At 41.3% G+C, this 25,028-nt stretch overlaps 1 protein-coding gene and 1 pseudogene across 1 annotated transcript; one reads left to right on the plus strand and one right to left on the minus strand.

Annotated features, from left to right (window-relative positions):
* The first annotated feature begins 1,456 nt into the window (after positions 1 to 1,456).
* On the plus strand, positions 1,457 to 22,248 carry LOC139724065 (integrator complex subunit 2-like). The gene is given in 25 exon segments (XM_071635269.1): positions 1,457 to 1,648; positions 1,650 to 1,741; positions 2,607 to 2,739; positions 3,793 to 3,892; positions 4,727 to 4,840; positions 7,918 to 8,048; positions 8,627 to 8,800; positions 9,675 to 9,844; positions 10,780 to 10,905; positions 11,457 to 11,525; positions 12,041 to 12,155; positions 12,288 to 12,356; positions 12,688 to 12,822; positions 13,859 to 14,183; positions 14,854 to 15,159; positions 15,612 to 15,813; positions 16,336 to 16,452; positions 17,983 to 18,229; positions 18,664 to 18,774; positions 19,130 to 19,237; positions 20,474 to 20,497; positions 20,499 to 20,580; positions 21,130 to 21,195; positions 21,198 to 21,299; positions 21,603 to 22,248. Coding segments are annotated over 25 exon segments (3,474 nt in total). The 3' UTR covers positions 21,767 to 22,248.
* A 280-nt stretch (positions 22,249 to 22,528) lies between these two features.
* LOC139724076 (uncharacterized) lies at positions 22,529 to 24,413 on the minus strand (annotated as a pseudogene).
* Positions 24,414 to 25,028: the final 615 nt, after the last annotated feature.

A 25,028-nucleotide genomic window follows, 5' to 3' on the forward strand; every position in this document is an offset into this window, starting at 1 on the left:
TGAACGGGGAGGGTATGGAAGAGGTTAGGCCTATCCCCGTCTTACGCGAGGGAGATTTTGTATTTTCAGAATTGAAATTCAGCCATCTTTGGGTGAAATATTTGGACAGTTTTCTATCAAAAAGTAAAAACATTTCCACATCTCGGGAGTTACGAGGAGATGCAAAATGATATGTTTGTCCCCAACACTTTTATGGGGAGCCATCCCCCCCCCCCCCTCCATCGACGCCTCTGCATATGAGGGAGCTTTTGTAAGTGAAAGATCTGCTGCACACTCTTTGATAAAATAAAGAAATACGTCAATCTCAAAAGTGTACAAAGCCTATCGAAAGGGCAAAGGGACCCAGTAGCGGAGCTTTTGCATATTTATGATTGCAATTCAACAATCCGGTGCATAGTTCTGGCGGTAGTTGGACAATTTTCCATAACGAACTCCGAGATTTATCCTCATCTCGGGAATTGCTTGGGGTTCAAATGATTTGTCTGCCCCAAACATTTCCGTAGGGGCGGGGCAAATGCCCCTCCCCCCCCCCCCCCCCCCAATAGATTCGACGCCTCAGATCATCGCTGGATATGCCCATAGATGTGTCAGAGTCATCATCGTTTCAGGAATGATTCAGGAAATGGAGGGGGGGGGTTCAATTATGGCGGTATAGTTTTTGTTATTGTTTGTTTGTTTTCGTACATAATTTGCAGATGGTCCCGAGTTGCTCGCGTCATAGCATGTTTACATGTAAGCCTGTGCTATTTGACGTTGTCAACGTCTGGACCATAATTGTATGTCGATATTATTCTTCGCGAGCGAGCGAAGCGACTCGAGCGCTTAAGAAAATTATGTATACATTATCCTACAAGATAGAATACTGTTCAGCTCTGTTACCTGTCTGAACTAGAAGGCGGGCGTACGTGAACGTCATGCAATATGCCAAAATTGATACAATCACATTTCTGCTTCCTCCATTTTTTTTCCTCAAATTTCAGGGGGGGGGGGGATGATTGTACAGGCCATCCCCCCCCCCCTCCTCCATTTCAGGGGGGGATATATCCCCCCACCCCGTACCCCCAGGATTTACGCCCATGGTTCCTCATACGTTTTCTGTTCATTCCCTTTAATACTAAAGATGGTATGGTAGGCTTTTGTATTTTGAAATCTATAACTGATATTTTGTACATTATCTACGGAAATTCTTATAGCTTTTTGCGTAGTTCAACAACGATATGTCACATCGTCATCGGTATCCCATCGGTATATTGCAGTTTTGCCCAAAATGATCTTTGTGTTGTAGTAGCACTTCTCTTTCACGGCTAACTACCGGCTGTACTGTACGTACGTACTACATCGCATGTGCATGTGTGATACGTACTATACACCACTGACGCATAACTACAGACACACTACTGATGCGAAGTATGGCTTTATGTATCTCCTGAAATACCAAATCAAAAATCTGGAACTTATGGCAGTCGGGCCTGTTGTGTCGCCTGCAGCTTTCCAGGCGATGCAAAATGTCGACATTGACGCTATTGTTGAGCTAGAAGAGAAAAAACTTCGCGTTCTTCTACCTTGCCTTGTCCGAATGTCACTGTGCGCACCGCTGGACACGAGCGAGGCCTGGGTGCAGGGACGCAAAAAGTTACTGCGGGTGCTCCTCCGGGCTGGAGGTGGTGAATTCGATCGTTGCTCTGCTGTCCGTGGATTTCAGCACCCTGGAGCAGGACGCACTGAAGGAAGCTAGAATGAGGTACCGGGAGTTCAGTAAACGGTTACGAGTAGAGCTAGAGTGGCAGTGTTTAGGTGGTAGACGTGAACTCGCGGGATCGGGAACTAGATAGATGAGATGTTTCTATACATTTTTACATTGCATTTGTGTCTGATATGATACAAAATAACACGAGGTAACCTATCTTAGTATTGAAAACCGTCTTTTACTCTTGCGACATCACCACAGCGCAGGACATTATTATGAAGAAAATTAGAGGTCTAGATCTGAAAGGGAATTCGGGAATTCAAGTAACACATTTTAAATTCTTTTGAAAGCAGGGGGAATACCCCCCCCCCCCCCCCCCCCCCCCCCCCCCCGTTTAACATTAGAATACTATCAGTTCGGGAAACCCACTCACAAGGGGGCCCCTCCTTATAAGTAACCCGTCCCCCTTATAAGTCATTTTCGCGTTGCATTGCAAAAAAGCATGGAGACTCCTTATAAGGGGTGCCCCGGGGGTTACTTATAAGGGGGACGGGGTTACTTATAAGGGGGACGGGTTACTTATAAGGAGGGGCCCCCCTTGTGAGTGGGTTTCCCGAACTGCTATTGCTATTATTTAATACTAGTTCTATGTTAGCAACAAGTTGAGGGAATGTTAATTAATTACACACAGCCCTGTCGCTGTACACAAGTATCACGACAGGCTTCGCATGGCGTCTGGTCGGGTTAAGGGGAATGTGTACTGTTGATGTAAAAAAGATATTTTGTGGAATTCACTTTTATTTTTTTTTTAAAGATACCTGTAGTATTGCAGTGCATGGTTATGTCAACTAATAATGTAACGTCAGATATTATAGCATATTTCTGTCCCAACGTCTTGTGTGCTGTGTTGATTTTAAAGGCAAAAGCTTGGTGATGTGGAGAATCATCTAACTGCTCACATCCAGCATGGCTTGGCCCTGGAGTTTGAGAAGAGTGACTCTGCCAGGAGACTGCGATTGCTCATCAGTGAAGTTCTCTTCATTTCAAGTCAGGTATGCTGCAAGAAGACAGTGTTATATGTCCAGTTAATACTAAAGTAACCTGCAATTAGTTGTCATAAATAATGGATAATCCAGAGACCATTTTATAAAATCATTTGTAGGAAGAACATGCAGGTAAAACATTTTTTTTTTAAGGCTAAATGCGTAAAACATAGAACAGTTGTATTGATTTTACCCTTACTGAGCCTTCATTGCTTATTAGCACAGATGTCTTGACTCCTAAATGTCAGCGAATAAAGATTATCTAGTCCCTTTCATCCCTTTTTGCATCACCTGTGGCTTCATGTGCTGTAACTGTGGTATGTGGCATTGTTACTTGTAAGTGGACTGTCCTAAATATATGATAAGTCCATCCATAAGGCACATACATGAAAAGGGATGTATGTCAAGGGTGTACACAGTTTTGAAGTGAGATGCTGGGAATCCAAGCCCACTAAAGAGGATATAAGTCTGGCACTAAAAATACAGAGACAAAGCATGCCTGCATTCAGTCTGAGAGATACCAAAAGTACCACAAGTCTCAATTGGCACAGATATATTTTTTTCATTTTTGGTATTTTTTAAATCTCTAGATAAAATAACAATATACATTTGATATTTTTAAATATATATGATATTTTTTATTTCTTTTGAAATCTAGATGAAATAATATGTTGCTATGTTGTCGGTGCAAAGTCATGCAAATCTAATTCACACAATAAAATTGAAATGCAAAAATTTGTATTAAAGTTAGAAGTATAAATGTGTTTTAAATACTTAAATTTGTGAATATGCATATTTTCACATTGTATGTGTAATTTTTTTCTCTTTTTTCCTTTCAAGGGATGACAATATGAGTTCTCACACACAAAAATGAATATGTATATAGGAGGCAGATTAGTGTGCAAGGTGCTTAGACAGAATTTTTGTCATAAACAGTGGCAGGGTACCCTACAGTGTAAGATCATTCTAAACTGACACCTTTGCCTTGAGTTACGTCCACATTTCTAGCCAAACTTCCAGTACAGTATGTGTCATGTCTCTGTCTTTGCTTGTGATACACAGATCAAAGAGCCCACTGACTTTGCCACCAGATCCTGTGAGCTGTTTGAAAATGAGGTCTATCAGGAGGAGGTATCAGATGTGATCTGCATTGCACAAGCAGGTATGCTAGTCAGATTCTTCACACTTTCCCAGACCTGGAATTAACTGATCACTAGGGGGACACAGTATTTTCCTCTCTTTGAGCAGGATGGAAATCAAAATTGTATTTGTTATGCCATGCTGTGTTACAAACAAATAAACAAACAAACAAACAAAGCTACAGTTTGCATCTAGTTATGATATTACTTCAAGACCTCCTATCTGAAATTTTGGCGAAAATGACTTTGTCGGATTAATGGTCAGATAATCAGTTCAGTGATGTCCTGTCCAAATCCTAGCTGTCTAACTCTAATCCCCAAAATAAAGCCACCAAGGCATGTCAAAGGAAAAGCTCTCCCATTTGATGCAGTGCTTTGGCTGCCATGTTTATTGCTCTCGTGATCATTTGACATTTTGTAGATATGAGGTCTTGTTGCCCCAGCGACGATATGTGCATCTGAATTGGCATTGCTACAAGCATTATCATGTGCTGTATTCTAAATTCTTCCAAAGCAGGTTGTGTGCTTGTATGAGTGTTCATGTTTCATGGTGTCTTTATTGTTCATGATCTTAAGATTCTTAAACGAGGAGCTCTTCTTCAGTTTCTACAGTGACAGTAGAGTTGATGGCAATACTTCAGAATTACATATGTACGTTTTAACATTTGAACATTTTAAACTACAAGAAACCCAAAAAGAAAAGACCAGAGGATAGTGACCTCAGTCGGATCAACTTACAGCTGTAAATGTCCACATGGACTTCTACAGAAATTCTTGCCAATCTGATGATTATCAAATAGGCTATTCTACCCTTTCTACCCTTCTACACTAACTTTATGTGACTGTGACACTTTCAGAGCTGCCATCTCTGCTACCAATGAACAAGCTAGCTGAAGTACTACTGAGGGTTAAGCTGGGTCCCACAATGCTTTGCCGTTTGGTGGCCAATGTTCCAGACAGCTTTTTCCAAGGTATGTATTGTGGCTTCTCACTGTAAGAGACATTGTCTGGTTTCGTTTTGTTAGACTGTATAAGTATCGGTATGTAGATTAGCTCTTACTGCATTTGTGCAAGTGGTGCTGCAACATACATCAGACAGAACTCACGATCTCTTTTCAGTGCCTTGGGATTGGAAACTTTTTCCTTTCCAGATCATTGTACACTTCTCAGGAGAAAATTCAGTCCTCGTACATGAACAAATCAAAGTTTGCATGCTATGTGAAATTTACTAGTGTGCTAGCCTTACACAATTTCTCTTTCAGAGAAAAGGAATAATTATACAGTCTGTGTGTTAATACTGAATTCAGTTTAGTCTTGCAGCAAGATTTTATCTCCCGACAAAAACAAAACAAAACAGAAAAATCTCAAGATTTTTGAAATAATTTGTCTCACGTGGACTGCCATGAATATAAACTGTGATGCTCAGATGAGAGCTAGACCTACGGGTTCTTGTTTGTATTAAAAGATACATGGCTCAGCAAGAAAATTTAAACTATAGGCCTAAATGTATATGCTGGTGTGCAAAGTGTATAATGTAACATTTCTTACTGTCGACATCATTCTCGAGTGAAGTCAGCGTTTCATGAAATTGATTTATCAGCATTTCCCACAGTTTAATGCTGCCGTAAAAGCATCGTTAACAGTGAAGCATATGGGTCCTTTTCCTCTCTCGGATCTGATCACAGGGTGGTGACTGCAACAATAAGACTTAGTCTTAGGGCGCCGAAAAAGCAGAAAGTGAAAAGAGTGAAATATGCTTGGGAGGATCTAACAACCGACCGTCAATTACAGGAGCAATACGCAGTGGAAATAAGAAACAGATTTCATGTACTCCAGGAGGAGAATGAGTCTGCCACAGAAACGTACCAACGCTTTATTAATGCAAATCAACAAGCAGCAGAAACATGTCTCAAGCAGATCAAAAAGGCTCGGAGGGAGGAGCAAAGCTTAAACCCTAAAGTTACTGTTGCCAGGAAGAAGACGAAAGCTGCATATAGGGCGTTCATCGCAGACAAGGGTGAAGATGGCAAGAGCAGAGAAGAATATGCAAGGACAAGGGAAAACTTGTACAGAACATATGCAATTCTGGATCAGGAAAAATTGCGTAGGCAAATAGCTGAAGTAGAGCAAGCACATGAAAATAGAAAATATGGACTGAGTTGGAAGCTCATCAATGACATCTCCGGACGAAAGGCATCTCAGTCTGTCAGGATTCGAGGTGAAAGTGCAGAAAAGAGAGTTGCGACCTGGTACTCACACTTCAAGAACCTCTTGGGCAACCCTCCTGAGCTTCTAGAAAGTAATGAACCAATAACACCTATTTTTAGTGACCTTCCCATACCAGATGGTCCGTTTACGATGAGTGAGTACACGAAGGCTAAAGCAGAAATGAAGAACAACAAAAGCAGTGGGGAGGATGGGGTAGCCCCTGAAGTTCTGAAATATGTTCCTGTGGATGATATTATCTTAGAATTTATCAACCGCTCATATGAGGATGGGGACCAGCCGGAACAGTGGTCTACACTTAACATCATCCCAGTACCAAAATCAGGGGATCTCTCCCAGACTGACAACTACCGTGGGATTTGTCTGAGCTCAGTAGTATCCAAAACATATAACAGAATGATCTTGAACCGCATCAGACCCTACATTGATCCACTGCTTAGGGACTCCCAGAATGGCTTCCGACAGGAACGATCGACTGTAGGACAGATCCTAGCACTTAGAAGAATACTTGAAGGAGTGAGAGATAGGAGCCTCCCTGCAGTGATCACATTTATCGATTTCAAGAAGGCCTTTGACAGCATCCATCGGGGGAAGCTCCTAGAGATTCTCAACGCTTATGGCACTCCTGAGAAACTAGTTCGTGCGATTGATGTCATTTACTCCAAGACGCATGCAAAGGTGTGCTCGCCTGATGGAGAGACAGAGTATTTTGAAATACTGGCTGGGGTACTTCAAGGGGACACATTGGCACCCTTTCTGTTTATCGTAGCCCTTGACTATGCTTTGAGGCTTGCCATCAATGGCAAGGAGGAGGAGCTTGGATTTACATTGGTGCCCCGTCAAAGCCGTCGTGTTCCGCCCATAATGGTCACTGACCTTGATTTTGCTGACGATATTGCCTTAATATCAGATACAACTGAAAAGGCAAGGGAGCTGCTATTTGCAGTGGAAAAGGAGTGCAAGAAGATTGGGCTACGGCTCAATGCAAAGAAGACAAAGGTGATGGCATTTAATATCGACGATACCACTATCACAACCTTAGACGGCGCAGTACTCGATGTGAAGAACGACTTCAAGTATCTGGGCTCCTGGATTGCCTCGACAGAACAAGACATCAGGATCAGACTTGGCCACGCATGGAATGCTTTGCACAGTATGAGGAAAGTGTGGAAATCTCAGCTTAGCGACGACATAAAACAGCGACTTTTTGTCACAACAGTTGAGTCTGTATTACTGTATGGAGCAGAGACGTGGACACTTACAGCCAGACAAGAGAAAGCATTGGACGGAGTGTACACACGCATGCTCAGGATAGCCCTTAATGTGTCATGGAGTGACTACGTTAGAAATGATGATTTGTATGGTACATTGCCAAAGGTGTCTGACAAAGTGCGTGAGAGAAGGATGCGACTAGCGGGACACTGTGTGCGACACCCTGAGCTATCTGCGAATTCCCTCGTACTCTGGGAACCTAAACAGGGAACTGCAAAACGAGGGAGACGTAAGGCCACTTTAATCAGTGTCCTGAAGAAGGATGCAGGCCTTGAAAGCATTAATGACCTACGGACAGTCATGTTAAATAGAGAGGTTTGGAGGCGCAACTTTGTTTATGGAACCCGAGTTGGCATCGGCTGAAGCAAGTACATATTATAGCAAGTACATGCCCTCGAATAAGTAAGTAGTAGTAAGTAATGCTGCCGTAGAATTTGTTGCCATTTTCATTTAACATTGAATTCACTTGTATGACATGAAGAGAGATATGCTGTTGTATAATGAACAATGAACTAATTTTCCATCCTTTTCTTGACCCCCCAAACATCAGTTTGTCACATTTTGATCAAGAGTGGAGAGAGGCAGGATGAAGAGAGCATTGGTGGGCGTCGCCGCACTGAGAGCCTACGACTTCTTGCTGCCATGAATCCAAGTCAGACACTCAAACTTAGGGCGATGGCTGTGAGTATTCCCTATGTGAAATCATTTCTTCAATAGCAAGTCGCACACAGCTTGTTTGATTTCAATTATGCTTGATTTACTAACTTCCTGTAGCCCAGCAGCAAGAAATGTTAAGCTATTTCTTGTAAGAGTCTATTTACCGGAATATCACAAATTAGTATGTTGTTTTAGACACTAAGCTTGTAGACTGAATGAGTAGTCACGTATGTGCCATATGCCTCCTCTTCCTTCTTATAGAGCTGTATAATGTGCTCTTCCAGAAAATAGCAAATGTGACTGCCCAGCTCAAAACTCACAAAAAGTAGGACAAACTTGATTTCCACTTTTCTATGTAGTTTAAAAGTGTAAGATTTGTGACAGATAGTAGAGAAGAGATTGCTCTCTCAGGTGAGGGAAACTTTTAAAATATGAGTTCCGCCCAATGGACATATTTTTGTCTATTACAGAGAATCTTAGTGTGCGACTGTTTGTGGGTTTTGAGCTGGACGGTCACAAATATTGTCATAATCTTCCTGCATATGCTGTTTCCAGCCCATCATTTCCCCACGCGAAAGATTACATCTATCTCTTAAATCCAGGTTGACCAGTGCCGCCTTCCTGGTCTTGCAGTGGCACTGTCCCTTGACCATGCCACAAGGAGCAAGGCAGCTGGAGGTCAGGGCGATATGGTCAGCTTCCTCAGTGGCCTGCTACTGGGCAGTAGCTCCACTGTCCGCAACTGGTTTGCCCAGTTTGTCCGCATCAGCCAGAAGGTAGGAAATAATTCTGTCTTTGTTTACATTCATTCTAGCATGGAGGACTGCAATCCAGTCAACTCAATTCAATTCAACAATCCTCACCATTATTTTACAGCCTATCTCTTGATTAGCAGTATATTATGGTACTTCTGGAGATAAAACAACAACACCGTACATTGCCCATTTTAACCACAACCAATGGGGATTTGGCTGTTTAAAAACATAGTTTTGTGTCCTTCAAAAGTGGCTGACTAGTAATGTACACTAAATAGAAAATTCAAATTCCTACTTTGACAGTTGTGCAGTTTGATGCCAAATATGTATAGTATAAGCCCTGAATTGGTTAAAGATCAGCAAGATAGCTGCTTTCCTGCCCACAAGATTATTCAGCTGTTCTGATTGCGAGTACACAGGAAAGTAGTCATATTAAACATTGTAGCTTCCAGACATATAACCAGGTGAAATATATAAAATGCTCCATTATATTTGTAAAAAGCATATGGAGATCAGTCAGCCTAGAGCACGTCAACATTCATATGTTCATATTCATATGTAAATTTTACATTTTTAAATGTAACATTATGTCGTCTTTTATAAAATTGTGTGAATAAGAGTCTAATTTTCCTCATTTTCCTGTAATATTCCCAAAACCACACTTGACTTCATACCAAAATAATGATATCTTGGTCAAAAGGTATCCAAGGAACAGGATTACCAGGTAGATACCATAGTACATTCTTCCTTTTCTGATCCCTGAAGTACAATTCCCTTTTTTTTCTTTTTTTTCCATGAGGATTGAATCCGTTTGCAAGCATGGTTTGCAGGATGCAGAAATGTAGTTTGTCAGTGACTAAGATTAAGCTAACATGACTGCTTCCTTTGGTATCAGTTGAAGCAAGATAACACCATGCTGCAAAGTCTCAGGGACCACCTGCTACAGGAGCTGAGGACTATCACCCCCTCTCTGGAGCACTTTGGGGACCTCCCTGCCAGAAACGTGGTACAGGCTAGTGCCTTCATGAGACTCTACTGTGCCCTGAAGGGCATTGCTGGCATGAAGTAAGTCATAGGCCCGAATTCACACAGGTGGTACAATCTTTGTCCATGGTTTAAACCATGGACAAAGATTGTACCACCTTCATGAATTTGGGCCATAGGGTTTAGAGTGAGAGAAACACATGTTTTCACTCAGGTATTTGATAGGGAAAGGGATGGGAGGGGTAAGCACAGCAGCTGCATTAATGGTGCTTAGATATATTGCACATTGTGTCATATTTGTTGTTTTTCTTCTTCTTTTCTGTAGGCAATGACTACTCCTTGTCTGTAGTCTTGCTTCTTGTAGTTTTCATTAATGCTAGGAAAAACAGCAGGACAGTGGTAATCCGAGATTTGTTTTCTCATTTTGATTATCCCTGTTATTGATTTTCTGGAGGAATTTTTGCATTATTCTGCATTCAGTGAATTCACAACCATATGTGAGCTGGGATATACATATATACCCCAACCTATGTTGACTGTATATTAGAAATGATGTGCTGTGTACTGAATAGAGATATTTCTTGAAATTAACAGAGGGATATGTACTTAAATCATCATTATCTATTTGGAAATAGGAAAGGGAAAGCCTGAGATTTTAAGGCCTCATGAGAGGGGATATACAAGCGTATATGACAGACTGTATGTGTACTATGCTTGTAAGGAATTTGTTTTCACCAAAATAAAAGATGAATATTCCAGAGACTCCACTTTTTTTTAACTGTAAGAGCAAAAGGCCACTTGATTGTCAGAAAATTGGATACAAACCTCCAAAAAGTCCTTGTTCATCCATCTGGCTACCAAAGACCATTAGGGGCCTCGTTTCCTCGCATAGGTTACTGTGGCTACTCATTCTTAGCAGATATTTCCCAGTACTTCCCAGAAGCAGGAATATAGTTTGTTACAAGAGTTAGACCAATGACAGGTGACATTCCATGATCAATTGATTGGTCACACAGGTTCAGTGAGACAGAAACCAAGCAGCTGCTACGTCTACTGACCAGCCATCCTCCGCCCACAGCTGCCGGCATCAGATTCATATCTATGGGTTTGTGCATGCTGCTAGCCTGCCCCTTCCTAGTCAGGTAGGCTTCAATCTATCACTGTCTTCCAAAGTAGTCATAACTTGTCTCTTTTCTGTCTATTTGGTGTCAAAACAAACAAAATACAAACAATGCACAAACAAAAATTGTAATCCCTGTTGATTTTGTTTGCATTGTAACTATCTGTTTCTTCTTGTAATCAGGAGCACACAGAAACTGGAAAATGATTGTGGATCACTGACAGCTTGTGTAGTAGTGAGAGGAGAAATTTTCCAAATTTCATTCAGGCCCCTTTATGAACATTTTTTAGAGTTATATAACAGTGGACTAAAATGGGACCATTTCATCATGTCGCAAATACAGATATTTTCTTGATCCAATTAGCTGCAGATATGGTGTTGATGATTGCAGGTCTATCAGACCTTTAAAACAGATTTTTTTTTTAAATATTCAGGAGCCACACAAGCATATACATTTGAAGACCCAAATTCATCTTGACAGGAAGAACAGTCCTGATGATCAAAGCTTTGATATAAGTGGTGAATGAATGTGTTCTGTTTAGTACTTGTTCTGATTTCATGTGCTCTTGACAGTGGAGATGATGAGAAGATTGTGACGAGGTGGATAAATTGGCTCGTGAAGGAGGGACCAAGATTTGAGAGGTGAGCAGTGTAATCCAGGATAAATGACTAATTGCTTATAAAGGTGTTTTGATTTGTTTGCGCAATGCCTTTATCATGTCTCACTTCCTTGTCTGGCTACAACTTGAATCAGATGCACTTTTGAGTTTAGATATTACACTGCATTTACTGGATTTCATAATAAATTTAACACTTAGAATTTAAACTTGTTTTATTCAAAACTGAAATGATGAGGATCTGTACTATCACTTTAATAGGATTGTTTGATTTGTTTGTCTCAGAAATGTTGGGGAAATTCTCTACAGTGCACATTGGAAATTCTGCCTTTAGGTTGGCCTCTGCTCTCTCAGCAGCTTTTTTAAGAGTATGAGGCTACCTTCGTTTTATAAACTGTATTGAAAGCAGTAGACATACCTTAGAAATAGTGATATTAATATATGTCTTCAAACATACAGTACATTGCTGTAGCTCAGTCAGAGTCTCTTTATACAGAGCAGTGCCATGTAGTTTGCATGTTTCTTTGTTATTTGTTGCAGGGAGAGCGGTGTCAGTGCTTCTTTCAGTGAAATGCTTCTGCTGATGGCCATTCACTTCCATGCAAACCAGATGCAAGCCATCGTAGAACTAGTGTGTACCACTCTTGGAATGAAGGTGAGTGAGTGCCTAGAGGTTTGTCTCTAGTCATTATTTATATCTGTGATGTCACTTTAGAGTCATGAAATGAATGTAAAACATGTTTTGCGACTCATCAATCACTTGATGTGTTCTCCTGTTTCTTTCCAGATTGCAATGAGAACCAACTCCCTTGCCAAGATGAGGCTTCTCTTCATCCAAGATATATTCACAGAACAGGTAATGTGGCTGCAATCACCAGGTATAATGTTCTGGTCCAATAGTGGTAATAATAATGAAGATGTTGAACATTTTATAATTAGATTTTTGGGGTAGAATTGTTCACACATTGTGTGTAATGCAGTTACTGGCATTACAGGGATTATGTTGATATTTTGTTCCCTCCCTTTTGTCCTTGTGACTGTATGCTATTGCTATGGACACAAACATATTCCTGTGATACTGCCAGCTGAATTCAGAGCAATGAATGAAGAGTGTTGTCTATGTACTGTAGATGATTGATAGCTAGTCTTCATCTCACTGCATGACTGTGTCAACTTACTCCTTGCAGGTAGCTGCCGCCCATGCTGTGACAGTAGCTGTCACCCCGAAACTCAGTGCATCAACGACAGGGTTCCTTCCCATTCACTGTGTCTTCCACCTCCTCAAGAGCCGGGCATTCACCAAGCATAACATCCCTATCAAGGTAGAGACACAGGCATAGCCTCACTAATCACCAAACCAAGCCCATAATGCTGATGTCCAATGCTTCATTTATCATGACAGTAGTTGCTGACTAAAGCATAATATCCCAATCAAGGTATAGGCAGAAGCTTAGCCCCACTAATAACCAAACCAAGCTCATGAAACAGATTTCCAAGTACTTCACTTAATATAAAGTTGGTTGCTATTTACTAAACCCGCAAAAGAGGATAGTGTACGAACTACTGGTGAGTCAAAGGCATGGAGTTGGTTTGTGATAATGAACAATATTTAACCACATGAACTACACATAGATGTATATTGTAGGGATAAAATTGTTAATGGGCTGCATGCAATCATTGTGCCCTTTTCAGACAAATTCAAGCAAAAATCTTGTAAAGTTGAAAAAAATGCTGATGATGATGGTGACGATGATGACGATGATAACGATGATGACGTCTTGTATAGTGCCGGTATCCGCCTTTGAAGGGCACTCATGGCGTTTTATCTAGAATGTCTCAACTTCAACTGTTCAGTCATTGCTTTATTCCACATCATGACAGCTCTAAAACTGTCCATTTGGACTGAGGTTGAACACACAATGCCATCTGGGGGGCATTTCATGAAGCATTTTGTCCGACAACTTGTCGGACAAAATTTACTCTCAGCCAATCAGAAGCAAGGATTTCAGTAGCTTTTAACAGTTTGTCAGACGAGATATCTGACAAATTGCTTCATGAAATGCCCCCCATTTGGACTGAGGTTGAACACACAACACCACCAGGTGCTCAGGTACCAGGTACTTTGAAATAATAGTAATAATAATGATAACATGGTCTTCTTTATCCAGGGTAGCCTCTTCAGTATTGACACTTGTACCACAGGGTCCTGTCATTATCATTACCCTGGCATTGTCAGATTCTCATTTATACACCTGGGTTGAAAGTTTCTTGAGATTCTGTGGTTCTGAACAGCATTATTTTGTGCTTATTGAAGCAGCAATAATATTTGGTATGACTTACGTTTGTTTCTCTCATCAGGATTGGCTCTTTAGGCAAATATGCAACGCTACCCCACCCCTCCACCCACTGCTGCCCCCGCTGATTGAAGTGTTTGTTACCTCCGTGGTCATGCCCACTCAGTCTGGCTCCAAACACCTGCGGAACACTCCACTCTCAGAGAGGGAGATCCTGTCGGTCTTCAAGTCCTCTGCAGTGTCCCTCGTGCAGGGCAATACATCAGATGCTATGGAGGTGGAGGAAAAGGTGGAGCTGGGGGAGGAAGCGCGAATGGCGGCACAGCTCCTGATGTTGTACTATGTGATGCTGTACGAAGACTGTGTGCTGAACAATATGAAACATCTCAGTGAGTGTTATATTTGACTGCATCCCCTGTAATAAAGAGGGCAGGTTCCAACAGCATGTTATAGTTATGAGTCTTCATCCTATTAGCTCTTAATGATGCTAATTTAAAAAACAGTGTTATCATTAGATTCAAGGCCACAGTATGATATTCCCATGGGAAATAAAACATTTTGTTAAATGACAGAAAGGTGCATCATGTGTGGGAAAAAAAAAATCTACTAAAAGATATTTATTATCAGATGTTATCACAGAAGTAAGAAGCTGTTTAGTCAGAATAAGAGATGTGCCAAAAAGCAAGGGACATGTGATATTGCAAGGAAATTTCTGGAGCTTTGTCTATGTGTTAATGACAGTAGCCAGTGACATCTTTGTAATTGTAAATCAATAATTGACCAATCACATGACGTCAGTAGTGAAGATTATTGAGTTTCATTTCATTCAAATCTTGGTATGGGTAATCGAGTTCTAAGAGCTTTACAAGAAGTGCCCTCTTAACTGTAGCACTAAAGGTAGAGGTATAAGTGTGAAGGTAATTCCATTGCAAGATCCAGTAAATTTGTTGTTTCTCAAACAGCAGTGCTGTTGTTAGCAGTTATATGTCTTCTGAAGGTGATATTGAGAAACTATGGTAAGCTATCTTTTTCTCTGCCTATTCCTCTCTCCCACTCCAGTGATAATAAATGAACGACCCCTGACCTACTCCAGACAGCTGATCTCTCAGCTGCCCATCAAGTACCTGGTGCGACATGCCCAGGCCAAGCAGACAGAGTACGGCGCCCTCTACCCAACCCTGCTGCGCTGTGTCTCCACCCACTACCCCCACCTGTGCCTGGTAGAGGACTGGCTGGCCGATGAGATGGAGGAGAGGGATCGCCAGGGAATGAGGAAGAGGAAGCGAGGAGCCAATGGTGGTGGGAGGAGGCTGGGGAGTGGTCCAGGGGAGAGAGACAGATGCAGTCCAGACAAACTCAAAGAGGGTGAGTCATTAAAACTCTCATCAAGCAGCAGCTGGGATAAATGCTTTTCACATAGGAATCACCCTCACTGGGGTTGTCACTTGCTAAGCATCATGGTTGTGAAGAAGCAAGTTCCTTGTGCTGTTTACTGGCATCTTATTTGATAAAAGAAATCTTATTCAGTCTTTGTAACATTTTGATGTTAATCTGACAAATTTAATTGGCTTATATAGTGTGAGTTTCATGTTGAGCACTAAAATATAAGAACAAATGAAAGGAACATCTTCATCTCTGTATGCAGGAGTAAAATTCAGTATGGTCTGAGGCAAAACATGGCTCTCTAATATTCCCTGGATGCTGGAGGATCTGTCAAAAAAAAAAAAAAACCATTTGCAGACCATCTGAGCCTCCATCAATTTTATTCCACAGATAATGTATGACATCTCTTTCCCACCACTCTAATCCCATGGCAGCTCTATCCGTGGCAGCTACCAACCCGACCCCAGCCGTGCTGATCCTAGAGGCCCTGTTGGATAGAGACAATCCCCGTCTGATGGAGTACACAGACACCCTGGTGGCCAGCCTGCCTGGACTCCTCGCTCCTGATGTACCCAGGAAGGTCACCAGCATGGCAGTCAGTCTCTGGCACAAACTCAACACAGTCATGCCCAGAAGGTAACATGGCCAGCAACGTTCAATTCCTCTCCATATTAAAATGGTAGGGGGAAGGACGTCAGTAGGACAGGAGAGATATATGTATATATTACATATATTTTTTGCTACCTTTGCCAAGAATTCGAATTTGATAGTGTGTTGTTTAGACATCCAACTTTCATATCTTTTGATAATCACATGTTTTGACTCGGGAAACCAGCACACATAACATGCAATGTCAAGATTACTGTCTGGCAATATGCCCTATGAAGATGTTGTAAAGTAGAAGGACCTGGCAGCTTTGCATCAAAGATTTCAAGCTCTTTTGACATTGTTCATTTATTTGCATTTGTGCAAAGGTACATTGTACATGGGTTATCGCAATAGCATGCCCCAGCACTTAAGTGTGGTTTTGACAATAAAGGTAGATAAGGAGAAAACTGATATCGACTATTGTTATTAAAGGGAGGTAGTTGTTCTTTGGAAGCTTCAAAATCATGTCATTATAAGCTTTGCTTCTCTGTCTGACTCCTTCATATTTAGACTCCACGTCATGACGGTCAATGCCCTGTCCAAGGTGAAGCCAGTCACACCATACAATGAAGAAGACTTGACACTTGACCCATTGATTGTCCTTCGCTGTGATCTCAGAGTTTTCAGGTATTCCATCTGTCTTTTCTGATATAAACTCCTTGTCTCTGTAAATCCAATGATTTCTTTTTTATCTTGGCCAGTAAACATCACTTGATACTTATCAGGCAAAGGCTTCAAGTAGGGGCCCGTTTCATAAAACTTGCCTTTAGTGACAAGTTGTCATAGATGCGATAAGCTACTGAAATCCTTGCATCTGAGTGGTTAATGTAGAATCACGCAAAAGATGGTAAAGGGAAACTATTATTGCCGTTTCATTTAGATCTTTAATGTGGGGTTCGCTCGTGATACTCAGAACGTTGACAATACGTTTCATCCGTGATAGTGTTAATTCAGTCCGTGTTACATTATTCTACAGTTGAGAGCAAATTTGTCATAGAAATGTGGCAGTTGTCACTGATGACAAGTTTTATGAAACGGGCCCCTGATCTTATTTTGAAAGTTTGTCTCCTTTTTTTAGATGCTTTAAGCCTTTATATTTCAGTTTCAAGTACAATGTTTGAATTGAGAATCACAAATATATCATATAAAACCCCATTCACCATGTCCTGGCAACTCCTGGTATATCTAAGTTCTTGGAACTGGGAGTTTTCTTTCGTTAAATAGAAATTTAGTTGTAGCTTTGTAAATCAAGTATAAAAAGAAATATAGAAGATCATTTTTTTGTGTTTGTTATTGGATGAGAGCACTGTACTGTTATTTATTCTGTTTTTATTTAAATAAGTATTGATAAGAGCACTGACCAGGACTGACACTTGGTTTGCAGTCAGTCTAGTTGTGTATCTAGTTGTGTCTAAATGTAGAGGAAGCATCCAATCGCTTCTCCTCACCTACGCCATTTAGCAGCAACAGGGACTAAAAATTTATTTCAAATTCACAAGCCATTAATTACCATTGTCGGAGACTCCAACCCCAAGCACCTGATGATCTGGAGATTCTCCCGCCCGAAACTCCTAGAAAACGGGAGACTCCAAGTTGATGTGTGCAAAGCGCGAAGTTCCTAGGGTTCTAGATGTTCTCTGGTGTTATCTAAGGCTTATTTTTTCAACATAAGATAGCAATAAGTAAGAAATCCTTTCCACCAGGAGACACAGAGCCAGGGCGGGAGAAATCAAATCTCAATCAGGAGAACGGGAGATTTTGCAAAAATGGGCTTTCAACGGGAGATCTCCCGTCGAAAACGGGAGAGTTGGAGTCTCTGCATTGTAATTACAGCAATTTTTCTATAAGAAATATGACACTGACGCTTTTTTTACCATTTCCTCTGAAGTCTATGTCTATGAATCATCTTGGAGTAGAATTGGATGTTTTCAAATCATCTGTATTTGGAAATGGGAAGTGACTGTCATGTGGAATTGTATCCAGTTACTTACATCCTACTCTGAAGAAGTAACATGTTTATATAAATATATTGGGGGGGGGGGTATCAATACTTTGTAAAAGCAAACTCGGGCTATGCTGATGGTGAGGATAACTTTGTAGGGAGATATGAATCCTTACCTTTACCTTGAATCTCTCCTACATTCCTCTTATATCCAGATGTCCACCCGTCTTAGAGTTGATCCTGCAGACGTTGCGTGCCTACTTGGCAGCATGCCGTGCCTACCTCTCCTCCCACATCCTGTCCAACCCCACCGTGGCCCGAGCCCGGCCAGACCCGGCAGCAGCCAGCCCCCTGCCCTCCCAGGTGGAGCGGGAGGAGCTGAAGGCAGCCCTGCTTCTCACCCAGGAGAGTGCTGCAGTGCAGATCCTGCTGGAGGTCTGCCTTCCATTTGACGAGGAGGAGGTAGGAGGTCATCAGTGGGTGAAAGCCTTGGTTTGCCCCACCCCACACACTCCATACCCACTTGTTGTGACTATTTTGGTAGCAGGCAGCATTTGTTACCTTATTGTCATCACATTGCACTTTGCCATCAATTTATAAAGATTCATAAGTGAAAAATTGAGCAAAGTACATGGAATTCCATTGGGATTCTAACCCGAGACCTCCGGATTGCTAGCCCGGTGATCTACCGATTGAACTACAGAAAGCCGTGGTACAGGGTTTGTCCCATAAACCCTTCATTCTCAATTGATACCGTTTTTACTTTTGAGATGTCATATATGCATGTACAAGATTATCACAGAGAAGTTTGCTCCATCCTGCTAAAAAGACAGTGTTTGTTGTGTAGTTTGACCTCCAGTTCATTTTGATAGCCTTTTTGTTTATATCTTGGACAGGACGGTGGAAGTCAGTTGTCATGCCTACGAGAGGTCAGGTGTCAGGTCTGCTCTCTCCTCCATCAGATGTTTATTGCTGACCCAAGCCTGGCCAAACTCATTCACTTCCAGGTGAGTGTTGTTATACAGCAGCATATGATGCAGCATGTCATAATTGGGGTACCGTCATATCCTGGAGTATGGCATTGTGTTGCACCATCTTGCATTTGTAAGATGTACATATACATGTTTGTATGGGAGCCACTATGTTGAATCAAAATAGTTCGTTTTATTTTTTAGGATTGTGCCTATCGTTTGTAGACTTGGAAAATCCTTCATCCTTCAGAAGCAATGTTACTGTTTTCCTCTTTGAAGAGCCTTGCTTGCAAATTGATGCATTTTCTGCAGTGGTAAGTAAGATTTTTAGAACATTGATTGACTCTGCTGATGAGTTCAGTAATCCTACAATCATTCTTCCCTACCCCAGGGCTATGCCAGCAGTCTTCTCCCATACACTGTGGCTGGGATCCCTTCAATGCACATCTGTCTGGATTTTATCCCAGAGTTACTAGCCCAACCCGACATCACTAAACAGGTTTGTATTTCACTTTTGCTTCATTCCCCCCCCCCCCCATATCATTATATATATTTCTCTAGTGTGTACATAAATAATGGTAGATCAAGTCAGATTGGGAGGTAAGCTTATTCAATGTTGACCAAGTAGATCATGTTCAAATATATTCGTTTCTGCCCATCTGTCTCCATTTTTGTATTGACATGAGCAATTTGCAGTTTTTGTTTTTTTCTTGCATTTCTGAACGAAAGTTACAAATAGATACTAGATGTTATAAAAAACATTTCCCACTTTTGATCCTCAATAGTTCGAAAACTATATATCATCTAACATTGTTATTGATATGAGTAGTAGCTGATATAGTGTACAATTTATTTGAAGGTGATTTGAATATGAGAGCATGAATCAGTTTCATCAAATTCATGATTTATTTCAAAGTTAAGTTCCAGATTTTGGTCAAATTTGTACCCTCTGTACAAAATTGAACTTTACACAGGAACCAAATATGTGTATGTGAGTGTGTGCTTACAATGACCCTGAACAACAAATATGAATACCACCTTTTCAGAGTTCTGCTGTCTAGGCTTCTGGTCTCTTGCTCCAAGGCACATGAATGCCTTACTGATAATTCATGATGGATTGCCCTGGGCACTGCTAGTCTGAATTCATGGTGAAGGGTAAAATGCATGCACATGAAGAAGTAAGCACATGTTTTCATGTGCTTGCATGCATTACATTTCAGGATGAATAAAGGCTAGCTGTGATAGTGGAATTTCTCATGAATATGTAATAGAGCATTCAAACCCTGGCCATTGTTCAGGACCATTGTCTGGGTGTTAACCACACACTCCCATTACACACCAATTGACCCCTGTGCAAAATTAAAGTTTTTTGTACTGGAGATTGAAAATAGAGCAAAATCTGGAACCTAACTTAAAAATAAATCTTGAATTTCATGAAACTGATTTATGCTTTAATGTTCAAATTACCTCCAACAAAATTGTGTACTATTCAGCTATTGCTCATATCAATGTCAGTGTTATTTGATATATAGATTTTGAACTATCAATGATAAAAAGTGGGAAATGTTTTTTGTAACACCTAGCATAATGATGAAAGTTAAGAGCCAAGACATTAGCTACACCGTAATCGAGCTGAATCTTAACGTCAAAGTACACAAGCATCTCTGTCATTGATTGACAGGTTGACCATTGAGTCTCTCGGCCATTTTGGGTTGTCTTTTTTTTTCTCCACCAGATGTTTGCGATAGAGTTGACGTCAACACCTGTGTCTCCAGTACGCCCTGCCCAAGTCTCTCAGTGTAGCAAGACTGGCTGTCAATGTCATGTCATCTCTTCTCACAGGTAAATTCTTGTATTCCTTGCATAATGGATGTTTTGTCTAGTGTTACATGAACTAACCCGTATGTCTACATATGCCATCTGTGCAGGACATGTGTATTTCCTACAATATTCTTGTCCTGATCACTTCTGTCCACCAGCCCTCACAGATATCTTTTACATCTGCATGATGAGTAAAACAACTTGAATAATGGATATGATGAACTATACCTTAATTTCTTATTCACCAAAAAGAACTTGGCTGCAATATTTCAGACTTAAAAGAAGCTTCCCAAATACTATAAATGGAGGATGCAGTTCACACCTTAATGTGAAACATCATCTCCTTAATTCCATGTAATATGTGTAATTTCCAAATAGGTCTATGTACTTAGTAAGAAGTTCGTTTCCTGAAGATACACTGTAAAACAATGTACGCATGTATTAAATAAAACAACACATAATTAAGTTTCCTCAACCATAGATACTTTGAATATGAATTGAATAATAACAAATTAGAAGCGAGTGATGTAATGTCTCAGTGCTCACATTCCCTCACCCTCTTGACAACAGTCCTGACAGTGGAGAGATGGGCCACTTCTACCCAGGCTACTCTGCCCTCCCTCGTGCGTATCTGTCGAGCTTCCCTCCTCTCTATGAGGATATCACCTCCCTCTTGATCCAGCTAGGGAGGATGTGCGCTTCTAGGATATCAGCAGCAGGTAGCAGCCCGTCATATACTGGTGAGCATAGCTTCTCTTTTGGGGCTTTAGAATTAATGCCTCTATTGTTCATAATTTTGAGTGAGGCTGTTTTTCTACAGTCTCAGGCAGGTAAGGAAAATGGAAGGGACAGTTTCTCTGTAAAGTAATTGTATTTTGTTAAGTTGCATTTTCAGGTTCGGTGAAATTCATTTCTTTTTATTTGACCCACATCAAACCATCAGTATTGTAGTTGGCATGTTTATTTTTGTATTGAAAGAACCCTGCCTGCCTCCTTCACCCCAAAGTAATGCCTTGCTTTACCCTATGTCATGGTTCCTACAGGGAATGATGCTGAGCTAGCCATGCTGATGAGCCGAGAGGGCCAGATGGCCAGTGCCAACATCAGCAACGAGAAGAATAGTGACCGTGCACTGCAGGCTGCCATAGAGGAGACCTTTGGCGACATCGTCAGGCTTGCTGTCCTACAGAAAGATACAGACAGCTGATTCCTGCACTGAGCTTGGGATCATCCCATCATCCTTTCTGGATAGGAGACCTTGACAGTCTGGCCATTGGTCAAAGAGACATTCACAGTTGATCCCTACCATCGAGTGTGAGAGTAAAGTACTGTTTGCATGTCTGCAAAGTGACTGGACCTTCCAAACAAATCGATACCCCTCTCCTTGCCAAAGACACTACCATGTAATTGTAGTTACAAAATTCACTCTCCATTTTCACATCAACCAGTCTGTAAGGAAGGAATGGACCTACCAGGGATACGTGGAAGCCAGGTCTTTCTTCAAGCTTTATGCCAAATTCAAGGCTTCATGCACATCAGTAGTAGAATGCGAGAAAACTTTACAAAGTTTTATGAAAGTGGTAGAAAGTCAGTTTTGTGGATGCGTGTAAACCAGTAGCATAGCTGCCAACATTTGAATTTCAAAATTAGTAATGATCAGATAAAAAACACAAGCACGAAGTCCTTGCTCTGGGGTTCTAGACACTCTCTGGTGCAATCTGAGCCTTTTTTTTGAGCATTTTAACCTTTCTCCCCATTCCTGGATTACATCAATGCTGCATTTGGATTTTACTGCCCTTAAGAAAAAAGAAAAAACTTACCACAGGCACAGGTGTTAAGAGCTCTATGTAGCTGATGCTTTAAATTCTTAATTTGTTGAGGTATAATGGTCCTGTCTGCTCTCACTGGAGGAAAAGTAAAGTTGAGTTTATTTCAGTAGCATTGTTTAAACATTTGTTGACTGCCTGAAATCAGTTTCTTTCCTCATGACACATAGATTGTTATTCATTGAGAGCTCTACATGTAGCTGACTTAGCTCTCCTGAGAAATTTGTCATCAAAGTCTCTCAAGTAGCAAGGTCCTGTCTGCTGAGCCTTGGTGATTAGTAAACTTGACAGAGTTTCATCACTCATTGATCCTCTGAAATCAGTTTTGTTCTTGCGTACTTGGCTGAACACCCTTTCACACTCGGTATTGTCAGGATCCCTAGCATTACTCTTCCAAGTCTATCATAGCTCAGTTCACCTGATGCACCCTTCTGTGTCATCATAACTGCCCATTGCTTGTCAGCTCCTTCCTCTCTTAGCACTGAGTCTGGAATCTGAGCAATTTGATAGCTCACAAACTGGTTTTCCAGTGCATCCATCGCACTATGTCTGTCTTCTCCTTCTTTGACGAGTAACATGCACGGAAACTTGTCCATGAAAAACTTCACAGAGGTGAATTTGACATCCATTCTACATGAAATATCTGCAACCTGTGCATGGATGATGACATTGGATTTCAGTGGAAATTTTGCAACAATGTAGTCACATGCCTTTGAGTAATAAGAGTATACTGCTGCATAAAACTTCTGGCGATCAGCCTTGTCCAATGTGCTCACAGTCTCTCTTGCTTCACTTCCTATGACAATCTCACTTTCTTCTCTAAGATTCTTCTTTTTGTAATCAAGAAGGGTCAGATCAGTGACTGCCATAATGGCTTGTGGAGTGACAAATTTGCTGTACAGATCACGCAGTAGGTTTTCAAGTTCTCTTTTAAGTCTGTGGATAAGAGGACTTCTGGTCTGGAGGATGACACTTTTCCTGTCAAATGAAGTAATACTTTGGCTCAGAAATTGTGCAATGGCCAACTTCAGCTTTGATTTCAGTGTCTTCAGAATTCTCACAGGTCTTGTTTCTTCCTTTTCAGTTACATTGCTGGTACCTTGACTAAGTTTAGTTGAAGTCTCAGGTGTGAGTATGTGTGAGCTTGTTTTCTTAGCAGTAGATTTTCTGGTCACTCCTGTAGTACATTTGCTAGAATGACTTGAAGTTCCAGGCTTCAGCTTCAATGTGCATACTGCCTTAGCAGAAGGTCCTTCTGTACAAGTCTTTTGTTTCTTCTGGTGAGGTACATGTATTTTTACATTATCACCATGCCGTTTCTGTCCAACTGAATCACTTGCTGCAGACACATTTACTCGTTGAGGCTGTGATGATGATGCACTCACCTCCGGCTGAAGCAGTTGAGGTTTGCTTACAGTTACATCTGGTTTTGCATGAATTGCAGATACCTTCTTTGGAATACGAAACTTCTGGAGGCTTGATGTGATCCTAACCTTGCTGGTTTGTGGAGCAAGCTTCTTCTGCTGGGAGACACACGCAGGTTCCTGAGCAGGTTTGCTTTTCAAAGTTGGATTTGCTTTCTTCGGTACAAGGTTGGTCTTGATACTGGGTGTTGTCTTGGTCTCTTTAACAGGCTTCTGCTGCTGAGCCACTTCCTCCTCAAAAAAGAGAATGAGAGCTTCCCACTGCTGGAGAAATCGTGGCAAACACTGTCCCAAGCTCAGCCAGCGTGTACAAGCATGTTTCAAGATTGCTTGCACTTCAGTACCAAGGAGCTTTTGGAACTTTCTGAGATTAAGTTTCCTGTTTATGCTGGCTTCAAGATAATAGAACACATCAATGAGAAGCGAGTCTATTGAGCATGGTAACGCTGATGATCCAGCTTTGGCGGCAAGATCAATGAGATGATTTGGGCAACCAAGCACAATGAGCTCTGGCTGACATTTTTTGAGGCATGCTCCCACTCCTTTCTTCACACCTGTCATGACCGCTGCATTGTCTGACCCCAATGCTGTACAGTTTTGCCATGGGATACTATGGGATACTATGCTTTTGCATTTCTGCTATAAGCAGCTGCGCAATGTTTTCGCCAGTTCCCGCTTCTTCCAAGTTTTGAAGGGAGAAAATAGAACAAGAAATTTGCTTACCGTCAAAGTAGTTGATAACTATTGGGTACAATTTACTGGTGCTTGTATTACTCCCATCAGTTGAAATTGCAAAGGGTCCTGCTTTCATTGCTAAAGCAATCCGTTCTTGTTCATCTTTGGCCATTTCTTTAACTAGACAGGAAGTTTTGGTCCTTGCACTTGAAAATTTCTTCACCTCCTCCGAATTTGGAAAGGCTTTCCGTAACAATGGCCCCATATGACTAGCAGCAGAAAGAGGAATGTTGTGCTCCAAGTAGAATGATGTAAACAAGCACTCAGCTCGCGTAACATTTAAATCCTGCGAAGTTGACATCCATGATGTTATCTTGGGTGTGGATGAAGATTCAGACTCAAAATTACCGATGTGAAGTTTTGATTTCCTATGCAAAATGATGTCACTGCGGCCGCCATGAGCGATTGAAATATCCCGGCGACACATCTTACAAAATGCATGCCGTTTGCTCTTTCCAGATTTTGTGATGAAGTCGAACTCTGT

This window comes from Diadema antillarum, unplaced genomic scaffold (genome assembly GCF_040938485.1).
Source record: "Diadema antillarum isolate AM-2024a unplaced genomic scaffold, OU_Dant_1.0 scf00000206, whole genome shotgun sequence".
Lineage (NCBI taxonomy): Eukaryota > Metazoa > Echinodermata > Echinoidea > Diadematoida > Diadematidae > Diadema > Diadema antillarum.